The following is a 12,366-nucleotide window of genomic DNA, read 5'->3' as shown; positions in this document are numbered from 1 at the left end:
CTTTGGGATGAGGGCTACGCCGGAAGAGCATGGAGATGATATCTTTCTGGAGTACCAGTCTATGGGGAAAGAGAGCAAGAATGTCTTCCCGTCAAGAATTTCTAAAATCCACTCTTTTGTGCCAAATCAGCCTGCATGGCATGTGACCTCCCCTCTGTGCTGGCATCCTGTAGAATCACATATTAAAAACTGTTTTGCTGGACTGGGGAGATGGCTCAGCAATTAAGAATCCTTATAGGTTCAGTTCCCAGCACCCACATGGTGGCTCACAATGGCTTGCAACTCCAGTTCCAGGGACCTGATGCCCTCTTCTGGCCTTTTAGAGCACTGCATGTCCAAGGTGTACTTAGATCCATCCTGGGAAAATGCCCGTGCTCATAATGTAATAATAAATGTATGAATAAATAATATCAAATGACAATAAATGTATGAATAAATAATATTAAACGATAATAAATGTATGAATAAATAATATTAAATGACAATAAATGTATGAATAAATAATCCTAAGTGACAATAAATGTATGAATAAATAACATCAAACGACAATAAAAGTATGAATAAATAATATTAAATGACAATAAATGTATGAATAAATAATCCTAAGTGACAATAAATGTATGAATAAATAATATTAAACGATTTGCTTTCGCTAGTCTCTAGGCAAAATGATTTATTTCTTTTTTTTTTTTACAGAGTGAGGGTCTTTCTTACAATCACACATATTAAAAAGATATGGAAGTCAAAGTGGGGGGCTGGAGAGATGGCTAGTGGTTAAGAGCACTGACTGCTCTTCTGAAGGTTCTGAGTTCAAGTCCCAGAAACCACATGGTGGTTCACAACCATCTACAGCTACAGTATACTCACACACATAAAATAAGTAAATAAATCTTTTTTTAAAAAAAGAAAGTCAAAGTGGGACCTAGCTGGTGAGAGGAAAGGGAGGAGAGGGAGGCAGGAAGGAGTGGAAGGTGAACTTGATGGAAATATGTGATGTGTATGTCTGGAATGTCATGATATAATGCCATTTTATATAATGAATATATATATATTAGAAAGAACATTCTAGAAAGAGTTCACAGTAATCAATTTTCATCATTTTATGGATATCCTAGTTGTTTCTAGTGATAAGCACCATGACCAAAAGCAGCTTGTGGAGGAAATGGTTTATTTCAGCTTCTAAGAAGAGAACTTAGGGCAGGAACCCAAGGCAGGAACCTGAAAGCAGGGACTGAAGCAGGGACCATGACAGAATGCTACTTTCTCGCTTGTTCCTCATGATTTGGTCAGCTCGCCTTTTTAAAACAGTTCAGGCTCACCTACCCAGGAGTTGTACCACTCACGGAGGGCTAGGCCCTTTCTCATCAAACATCAATCAAAAAAGTGCCCCTAAGATTTGCCCACAGGCCAATCTGCTGGATGCTGTGCTGGGTACTGTTCATGTCTTGACACAAACTAGAATCATCTGAGAGGAGGGAACCACAACTGAAAAAATACCCCCAGAACAGCGACTCTCAACCCTAAGCTGCAACCCTTGAATACAGTTCCTCATGTTGTGGTGACCCCCAACTATACAATTATTTTTGTTGCTACTTCATACATGTAATTTTCCTACTGTTATGAGTCATAATGTAAATGTCTGTCCTCTTCTACCGTGCGTGGTGCCATTCCTGGACTGGTTGTCCTGGGAGCTACATCAAAGCAGGTTGAGTAACGGTAAGCAGCACTCCACCATAGCTTCTGCATCAGGTCCTGCCGTCAGGTTCCTTCCCTAAATTCCTTTTATGAACAGCGATGCGGAAGTGAAAGCAAAATAAACCCTTACTTCTCCAAGTTGCTTTTGGTCAAGGTGTTTCATCATCCCAAACCCTAGGACAGAGAGAGGCATTTCCTCAGCTGAGATTCTCTCTTCCTAGATGATGTCAAGTTGACACTGGCACAACATATGACATCTAACCCACTGCTGCTGCTGCTGCTTACTTCTCTCTCTCTCTCTCTGACTCTCTGTCTCTGTCTATCTCTGTCTCTCTCTCTGTCTCTCTGTCTCTGTCTCTCTCTCTCTCTCTTTATTTATTCACTTTGGTTTCTCAAGACAAAGATCCTCTTTGTAGCCCTGTCTGTTCTGAAACTCACTCTGTAGACCAGGCTGTCCTTGAACTCAGGTGATGTCTGCCTCTGCCCCGAGTGCTGCTGGGATTTAAGGCACGTGCCACCACAGCGTGTCCATGGTAGAGGTTTTTGATGTATTGTCAGATCAAATGAAACTCCATTTTTCTCATATTCCAAAAGGCAGAAGGAAGAAATGGCTGACTGTGGTGTCCATTAGCAGACCAAAGTCTATGCTGGCCTCCAGGCTCCCTCAGAATCACAAGTACTCAGGACACATACGAAGTCCGTGCTGGCCGACATCCTGGCTCTTCTCACCTCCTCCCCTCCCCTCTCCTCTCCAGCTCACCAGCTCACAGGCTTATGTCCCCAGCTATTCATTCTCCTGCTATTTCTTCACATCACTCTCTGGTCTTCAGCACTTTCCCTTTCTCTCTCTTTCTCTATGCTCCTTCCCATCTCTATCTGCTCTGGTCCTGCTTCCCTCCTAGTCAGCTCCAGTCTGCCATCCATGTGCAGTCTATTACTTTCTCTCTCGGCTCTGGACAATGCCATGCTCTCATGTCTACAATAAAACCACACCATGGAGTGGTCATGTCATCAGTTTATACAGTTATAAACAATGCCTTAATATTTTACAAAACCTTATTTTTTCCTGACACTCTTTTTTAAAAGAGTTCTAAAAGTGGAACTTTTGAATCAGATTTGTCTTAGTTAGGGTTTCATTGCTGTAAAGAGACACCATAACCAAGGTAACTCTTATAAAGTCAGCTGATTGGGGCAGGGTTACAGTTTCAGAGTTTAGTCCTTTATCGTGGTGGGAATCATGGCAGCATGGAGGAAGACGGGGTGTTGGAGGAGCTGAGAGTTCTACATCTTGATCCAAAGGCAGCCAGGGGACTGGGTTCCACACTGGGCAGAGCTTGAGCATATGAGACCTCAAAACCCACCTCCACAACAACACAAGTCCTCCAACAAGGCCACACCCACTTCAGCAAGGCCACACCCACTTCAACAAGGCTACATCTCCTAATGGGCCAAGCATTCAAACACATGAATCTATGGGGACCATACCTATTCAAACCTCCGCAAGATTATGTAAACATTTTAAAGTATCCTGCTATTTTTCAGAAGCCTCCTACTAATTACTGCTATTCTTAATAGGCCGTGGGAGTTCCTACTGTTGCACTCACTGGTGAATTACTATTTGAAGACAAAGGCTACTGATAAAACAACACATCACTGTTTTTATGTACATTTCATGTATTCTGTAGATTTGATGTAAAATTCTAAAAGAAGGGAGCTGTAGAGATGGCTCACTAGTTAGGGGAGTATATGCTCTTGCAGACAACCCAAGTTTGATTTGCAGTACTGAGGCTGGGTGGCTCACAACTGCCTATAAGTACAGCCTCAAAAGGCATGTTTGTGTAGATGCTTGTGTGCATGCACGCACGCGCGCACACACACACATTCACACACACTCACAGATTCAAAATAAAAATCAATCAGCTCAGCAGTTAAGAGGACCTAGGTTCAATTCCCAGCACCTCCATGGCAACTTGCAGCTGTCTGTAACCCTAGTTCCAGGGGATCTGATACCATCTCACAGACATATATGTAGGCAGAACACCAAAATAAACAAACAAACAAGCTGGACAGTGGTGGCACACACTTTAATCTCAGAACTCTGGAGGCAGAGGCATGTGGATCTCTGTGAGTTCTAGGCCACCTTGATCTACAGAGTGAGTTCACAGCCAGGGCTACACAGAAAAACCCTGCCTTGGAAAACCAAAACGAAAAAAGCAAATGAATAAACAAACAAATAAAATAAATTATTTAAAGTCTCTAAAGAAAAATACAAACAAAATTGTCTAACAAATATTAATTCAGAGTGACGGAAGATAGATCAGCAGGGGACTGGGCACTAGGGACAGGCAAAGACAAAAAGCCAGAGTTTGTGATTACTACTTGTGTTTTGTAGTTTTTTGTTTTGTTTTGTTTTGTTTTGAGACATGGTCTAACGTAGCTGCCATTGACCTTGAATTATGTCTTCCCAAATCCTAGTATGACAGCAGAGCACTACCACACTTAGTTAATTGTTTTACTTGGATCTTACACAGCGTTCTTTGGATTTAGGTGAGTATTTCACATCTAAAGACAGCCTTCCTTTAAAATCATCCAGATTTCTTAATTTTTTTTCTCTGATATATGGTAGGATGCATTTACTTGTACAAGATATTTTATTTATTTATGTCTGTTTTCTTGGTGCTGGAGATCTGGTGCTAGAGCGAACTGCAGCTCTAGCCATGTGCATGTTAATTTAAAGGAAAAGGATGCAACACTCCCACGCATCTCTAAAGTACAGTACATTTTTAATCATTATTTTGCAAGACGCAGGAAGAATCCAAATTAGAAAGTGAACGGTTTGCAAAACACAGGAAATATCCAAATTAGAAAGTGAAATGACGTCAGAGCCAAGGCTTCAGAGCTAGTATCAAGCTGGCCTTGCACATCTGTTCTGATGTTTAAGTTACTCAGAGCGGTTTAAAGAGTGGAGATGAACGACTTTTTCAACAAAAACTCTAGGAACCGCTGTTTACAAGGAGCACACAGTAGACAACACCTTCCTTAACTTTCTTGCCCTTCTTCATTACTACAGACACAGGAAACCAAGAGGCTATAGAGGCAGGAATGAGCTCACGCTGACATGACGTCACGAGCACTTGACGTCAGAAGGCGGTTGCCACGGGGACCGTTCGCCACCGACGGCAGAGTCGTGAAACTCCATCACCACACGACTCGGTTTTGGCCTCCGCGGGGTTGAAGCTGCTAGAGACGCTTCAACCTTAAGGGGGCCTCAGGGAGAGAGGAGTGGCGCCGCGGCGGAGCGCTCCCTCTCCGCGGCTGTGGGGATTCCTGCCGCGGCCTGGGCGGCGGCGGCCGCTCCGCGTCTCCTCGTCGCTGCAGCGCGCGGGGCGGATCCGCCATATTGGAGCCGGGGCTGCAGGTTCCGTGCGGCGGCGGCGGCGAGAGGCGGGCCTGGCAGCGGGGCCCGCGCGGCAGCGGCGGACGCGGGGGAACGCATGAGCCGCCGCGGCTAGCCTCTTCCCCGCCCACCGCCTGCGCTGGGTCGTCGGGACCCGGCCGGGAGGGGCCGCGGCGGCCGCAGGATGTTCTCTAAGAAGCCGCACGGGGACGTGAAGAAGTCCACCCAGAAGGTGCTGGACACCAAGAAGGACGCGCTGACCCGCCTCAAGCACCTGCGCATCGTCATCGGTGAGGGGAGCCGCGACCCCGGGGCGCCGCCGCGGCGGCCTTGCTGCCCCCGGCCTGTCACCCCGCGAGCTCCGGGCTTCGCCCTCGCGACCTGGCGCGGTCGGGAGTGAGGGCCGGCGGCGCCTCTGCCCACGCGCGGGCGGGCGGCGAGGGAAGGGGACAGCTTGGCAGTTGGTACAAATCAGTCAGCACCAGCACGGAGAGACCCACGTTGGAGTTCCTGGTCTGATTGTTTAAAAAAAAAAAAATGACAGTCAGGCCAGAAACTTAAGTCCTTGATGAGACTTCAGGGACACTTGGCGTTGTGGGTAATGGTGTTTAGAGGGTGTGCTTGCCATCTGACTACTGCCATCCCCACCCGAGTGCAAAGCAAAGCAAAGCAAAGCGCTGGCTCGGCCAGTGGAACCCGTAGTCTTTCAAGTTTTTTTGGCAGGTGAGGGCCCTGGAGGAAGCAGTTGCACCTCTTTGGGAAGTGGGTGGTTCCTGAAGCTTGGGGAAAGAACCCCGCCCTATACACCCTGTTCTTCATTTGCTGTCCTTTAGGAAGAAAACTAATTATAGAGAAGAAGGTTCTCGTGAACGATACAGAATTAAGTTTTCATTAAAAATTTCTTACTCTCTGCCGTCTCATCAACTTTAGTGTCTCTGAAGACCGAAGCAAGCTAGATTTGGGATAAAGTGTTAAGCGAGGATTTTTGGATACTTGGTCATAGACAACTTGGATTTTTTTTTTTTTTTAAATGAAGAAATTTTGAGGTAAAAAGGAAAGTTGACCAGGGCTTAGACATATAGAATGACAATAGGATAGCTGAGGTTAGATCTCAGATGTCTGAATTCTAATTCAGAGTTTATCATCTCAAGCTGTCCTCCTAATTTCTGTCTGTTTTGGAAAGTGACTTATATGTTTAGTGGTGTGTCCTCTGTTTCATGGATGGATTTCTCTACTGTGTTGTGACTAATACCACCAATGATACCCAACATTTGTGTGGTGTTTTGCTGTCTACAAAGGGTCTCACATGAATTAGTATAATCCAACATGACCATCTGTCTAGAAATAGAGATATTATTTGCCATTTTAAAAAATATATAAACAAAAAAGTTGAAGATGGATGGAGCTGGTGGAGACTAACGACCACAACGAAGCCTAGATTTTCTGTCTCTGATTTGTTTTTCAGCCTTCCTACATGTCTGACAGCTAGTCTTAGTTATCACAAGTACTTATACCTGTGGTATAGTGAGAAAGCAATTAAATCCATCTTATGTAAACCATTTAAATATGGTAGAGGTTTTTAACATTTCCATTTTGGAGTTAAGTCATTGAAGATTTGCGTGAAAAGATATGCTGAGACACGCAAAGTCATCGGCACGTAAATGTATTACAAAATAACGGCCGTTTGAAAGTGGACACTTGGTGCAATCTGACTCTCACTTGAGACAAGCTGTAGATTGCATAAATGCAGTTGTAACTATAAAGCTGAGTTACAGCAGGGTATTGAGAGTTCCTAAATTACCTGCCACAGCATAGAGGGTTTTGTGGTTGTGTGTATGTGTGTAGTGTGTGCATGTGTGTTTCCTAACTTGGGAAACATCAGATGTATTACTACCACACATGTTGGATATTTTGTAGGACCTGGCTTCCTCAGTTCGAAAATGGAATACTTAAGAAAGCAAAAAAACCTTTTGCTTTCATAATTTAAGGAGTCTTTTAAGAATGAAATCACCAGGAATGTCTTACCTTTCACAACTTTCTTATGTACCTGTGCCCTGTGAGAAGCCCACACTCAAGTGTAGAACCACAGTGCTTAACCAAACACATTGTGCCAAAAGCAGTTATCATGTCTGGAAACACTTTTTCTGTGGAGAGTTGCTACTACATATAAGTATGCTAAATGCTGCTAAACAGAAAAGTCCCTCACAACAGTACCCATGCCCTACATATCAGAATAGCATATTCTGAGGCCTTGTCATAATGCATACTAAAAGATGAACTCCCAAATGCTAGGGTTAGTTTTAAGTTCTCTCCCTCTCTGCCTCAGGGCTAGGAATTGACCTGGGGACTCAAGTGTGCTAGCAGGCCTGCACTTTGCTGCTGAGCAACATTTTGGCTTCAATATTTAATGGTTACAGTTATTTCATTTAAAATAAGATGCCTGGCAGTGGTGGCGCACACCTTTGATCCCAGCACTTGGGAGGCAGAGGTAGAGGCAGGCAAATTTCTGAGTTTGAGGCCAGCCTGGTCTATGGAGTGAGTTCCAGGACAGCCAGGACTGCACAGAGAAACCCTGTCTCAAAAAACCAAAAAAAAAAAAAAAAAAAAAAAAAAAAAAAGGAAAGAAAGAAAGAAAGAAGATGAGTGGGAGAAAGATAAAGTTGAACTCCCTTAGAGGCTTGCTCACTGGTTCCTATTTTGTAGTTGAAAGAGTCATTTTAAATCCCTTTTGGAAATAAATAGGGTTTTAAGGAAATACAATGAAGAAACTACTTAGTCTGCTAATAACACAGAATCATATTGGACCAAACAAAAGTACTGTGCACTAGGGGTAATTATAGAAGTCAGTACATGCATAAAATAGTGACTCCCTTAGAAAAAGTATGTCCAGACATGATCGACATGTCTCCTGTAGGCATCACTGATCTACAGCTGCTTTAGTGTGGTCTTCTATATAGGTCCTTACTCACTGGGTAGAGGTCTGAAGGAATATCCAACATTTGAAAGATGGCTTCTTCAGTGCTTTTCATTTAAAGAAATGTATATTTTTATTTTTCATGTTAGTATGTATGCCTGTGCATTACATATGTGCTTTGGTACTCACAGAAGCCAGAAGAGAGTGTTTGATCCCCTAGAACTGGAGATGCAGATAGTTGTAAGCTACCATATGGGTGCTGGGACTTAAATCTCTAGGTTCTCTGGAAAGTGGCCAGTGTTCGTTCGTTCTTTCTTCTCTCTCTCTTTTAAGATTTATTTACTTATTATATGTACACTGTGGCTGTCTTCAGACACACCAGAAGGGGGCATCAGATCTCATTACAGATGGTTGTGAGCCATCATGTGATTGCTGGGATTTGAACTCAGGACCTCTGGAAGAGCAGTCAGTGCTCTTAACTGCTGAGCCATTTCGCCAGCCCACAGCCAGTGTTCTTAACCATTGAGCTCTCTCTCTTTTGCCTGCCTGCCTGCCTGCCTGCCTGCCTGCCTTCCTTCCTTCCTGTCTTAAGTCCTTACATTATTAAAATAGCAAATCAAGGGGTGTGTGTCTTCTTTCGCTTAAAAATTATTATATAAAAACTTAAAACTTGCTGGGCGTGGTGGCACATGCCTTTAATCCCAGCACTGGGGAGGCAGAGGCAGGCAGATTTCTGAGTTTGAGGCCAGCCTGGTCTACAAAGTGAGTTCCAGGACAGCCATGGCTATACAGAGAAACCCTGTCTCAAAAAACCAAAAAAAAAAAAAAAAAGCAAACAAACAAAAAAACCCAAAAAACAAAGAACAGGCGGTGGTGATGCACACCTTTAATCCCAGCACTCGGGAGGCAGAGGCAGGCAGATTTCTGAGTTCGAGGCCAGCCTGGTCTACAGAGTGAGTTCCAGGACAGCCAGGACTATACAGAGAAACCATGTCTCGAAAAACAAAACAAAAACCAAAGAAACTTAAAACTTAAATATCCAGTAGTAACCTTTTTGTTGGCTTGTGTGTTTCCACTGTAGTGGAAATTCCAGTTAAATTTATAGACCTTAGCCAGGTGTAATGATGCATGTCATTGCCAAGGCAGGAGGATTACAGGTTAAGACACTCGGGGCTACAGCTACATAGTGAGTACCACACCAACCAGGGCTACATAGTGAGACTCTGTCTCAAAAAAATATTAACCTCTCCTCTGATGGACTTAGATTTTAAATCTGCTGGCTGCTTATGATTATCATACCATGTATTTGGTTTGTAGGAACTAAATGTTAAGCAAAAAAAAAAAAAAAAAAAAAAAAAAAAAGAGGCCTTGTCTGGTCTGGTTTATAGAGTTTTATGGTATCTTTTTTACTTCCCACTTCTGTTTTATAACTAGTATTTTAAGGCCGTGGGTTCGGTCTCAGCTCTGGGAAAAGAAAAAAAAAAAAGACACGGGGGGGGGGGACTTTTGGGATAGCATTGGAAATGTAATTGAGGAAAATACGTAATAAAAAATATTTAAAAAAAAGACAAAAATAACAAAGATATAATGATAATGGTAGTAAGGTTAGCACATATTATGCATGTTCTAGAAATGTTAGTTTGCTTCTACTTACAGTGGCAAGTGCAAAGTTTAGTCATCTAGATTAAAAAACACAAGGGCTTATTTAGCTAAGAATGGGTTATTGCTAGATCATTCTAACAGCTTTATTAATATATAGTTGTCATCCGATAAAATTGTATATATTTAAAGTTTTTACGGTAATTTTAACAAAGGGGTTCCTCATGAAATCAACATTAGACTTACCCAAACAAGATAACTATAACTAGGGCTTGGGCATGAAGCTCAGTAAGAAAGCATGCACTGCTTGCATAAGGCCCAGGACCTGTCTTTTCCATAACACAAGTAACAGAAAAGAAGAGCTGGGTTGTAGCTCAGTGGTAGAGTGCTTGCCTAGCATGCTTGAGGGTCCGAGACTCAATCCCTAATACTGCAGCACAACTAAGCAACAAAAGCCTATAGCCAGATAGATAAAATAATGAATGGTATGTCTTCCTCCCAAAGTTTCTTCATGCCCCACCTTCTCTCCTTTCTCCTCAGATAGGGCCTTCCTGTCCAACCCTGCACAAATTCCCATCTGCTCTTTAATTTTTTATTTTGTAGAGTTTTATTTAAATGGGATTACATAACACATAACTGAAACTTTATAGAGTTTTGCATTTTCTTTTACTCAGCCTCATTATGTTGAAGCCCATTTGTGTTGTCCTCTGGTGTCAGTGGTTGACTACTAGCCTGCTAGAGCACAGTTTTCCATTCGTGTGTTGATTAACACGTGGGTTGTTTGGGGCTGTTACAAGTGAAGCTGCTGCAGAGTGCTGGAACACTTCATTTAGAGTGGTTAGGTACCTGGGAATGGGATGGCTGGATCGTGTTGTAGTCGTATATTTAACATTGAGAAACTGCCAGGCTAGGTGCAGGAGCTGATGCCTATAATCTCAGCACTTGGGAGGTTGACTCAGGAGGATTGCCTCAAGTTTGAATCTACATAAATGAGTTAGTCTAGTCTGGGCTACAGAATGAGAGAGACTTCGTCTCAACAACAAAACAACAAAAGAAACTGCCAATCTCTTTTTTATAGTTTAACATTTCAGTAGTAGCATGAGAGTGCCAGGTCCTCCATATATGCATATATGCATTGACATTGCTCTATGTGACCAGACCTCTTTGTTTCAGCCTCTGTAGTGTGTGTGCTGGTCATGTCTGACAGTCTGTGCTTATTTCTTATTTTTTTCTTTTTTCTTTTTTCGAGACAGGATTTCTCTGTGTAGCCCTGGCTGTTCTGGAACTCACTCTGTAGACCAGGCTGGCCTCAGAACTCCCAGAGAGTCACCTGCCTCTGCCTCCAGAGTGCTGGGATTAAAGGTGTGAACACCCGGTCTGTGCTTATTTCTATTGTGTAACTTTTTTGGTAAACTTTCTCTTGAAGTCTCATCAGTTTTTTAGTGTGCTCGTGTGTGTGTGTGTGTGTGTGTGTGTGTGTGTGTGTGTGTGTAGAATGGAATGTGGAGGTTATGAGGATATCTGCATTATTCTCATCTTACTTGTTGGGGCAGGGTCTCTAAATTGAATCCAGAGCTTCTTCATACCAGTTAGTCGAGCAAGCCAGCTTGCTCCAGGAATCACCTGTCCCTCCCTTCCAAGCTCTGGGCTTGGGATCTGAGTGCTGGCGCTCAGGTTTGTGTAGCAAGTGCTTTATCTGCTGGGCCATCTCCTCAGCCTTACTTTTGAAAGTTCTTTATATATTCAGTATACACATTTTTTTGGAGGGTTTGTTTTGTTGTTGTTGTTGTTGTTGTTGCTTTGTTTTCTTAGTGCTCAGGATCAAAAGCAGGACCTGAAGCTTAGTCAGGTGCTCTCCTGCCAGCCAGCGGCACCCTAGCCACTTAAGACAAGTGCGTTTGGTAAAGATCTTTTCCCAGTCTGTTGGTGGCCTTTTTGTCTTATTGACAGTGTCTTTTGCCTTACAGAAGCTTTGCAATTTTATGAGGTCCCATTTGTCTATTCTTGATCTTACAGCACAAGCCATTGCTGTTCTGTTTAGGAATTTTCCCCTGTGCCCATATCTTCGAGGCTCTTCCCCACTTTCTCCTCTGTAAGTTTCAGTGTCTGGTTTTATGTGGAGTTCCTTGATCTACTTAGACTTGAGCTTTGTACAAGGAGATAGGAATGGATCAATTTGCATTCTTCTCCATGCTAACCTCCAGTTGAGCCAGCTCCATTTGTTGAAAATGTTGTCTTTTTCCCACTGGGTGGTTTTAGCTCTCTTGTTAAAGATCAAGTGACCACCATAGGTGTGTGGGTTCATTTCTGGGTCTTCAGTTCTATTCCATTGATCTACCTGTCTGTCACTGTACTAGTACCATGCAGTTTTTAATCACAATTGCTCTGTAGTACAGCTTGAGGTCAGGGATGGTGATTCCCCCAGAGGTTCATTTATCTTGAGAACAGTTTTTTGCTATCCCAGGTTTTTTGTTATTCCAGATGAATTTGCAAATTGCCCTTTCTAACTCTGAAGAATTCAGGGGGAGGAGGGAGTGGATAGGGGATTTTCGGAGGGAAAACTAAGAAAGGGGATAACATTTGAAATGTAAATAAAGAAAATATCTAATAATAATAATAATAATAATAATAATAATAATAATAATAATAAAGACAAGTATGTTTACCAAATAAATGACTTGCCAAGAACTCTAACCCCCAGTTCTGCCAATTGTGGGTCATCTTTCCATTCTCTTTAAACATTTATTTTTATTTAATGTTT

The 12,366-nt window shown here is 42.8% G+C and overlaps 1 protein-coding gene across 12 annotated transcripts in view; it reads left to right on the top strand.

Annotated features, from left to right (window-relative positions):
- Positions 1-4,469: 4,469 nt before the first annotated feature.
- The window catches only part of Ralgapa1 (Ral GTPase activating protein, alpha subunit 1), a 218,687-nt gene continuing 210,790 nt past the window's right edge, over positions 4,470-12,366 (top strand). For 7 of the 12 annotated variants that reach the window (XR_003950070.1, XR_003950071.1, XM_006516107.3 and 4 more), the window contains exon 1: positions 4,470-5,382. Coding sequence is in view for 10 of the 12 variants with exons in the window: in XM_006516107.3 (XP_006516170.1) it covers positions 5,277-5,382 (106 nt within the window). In the remaining 2 variants the exon portion in view is untranslated. The remainder of the gene's footprint in view (positions 5,383-12,366) is intronic. The other 5 variants (NM_001003719.2, NM_001112714.2, NM_019994.5 and 2 more) reach the window with 2 other exon arrangements.

Source organism: Mus musculus, chromosome 12 (assembly GCF_000001635.26).
Source record: "Mus musculus strain C57BL/6J chromosome 12, GRCm38.p6 C57BL/6J".
Taxonomy (NCBI): Eukaryota; Metazoa; Chordata; class Mammalia; order Rodentia; family Muridae; genus Mus; species Mus musculus.
Note: the sequence above shows the minus strand (reverse complement) of the source record. Positions and strands in the feature narration are given on the sequence as shown.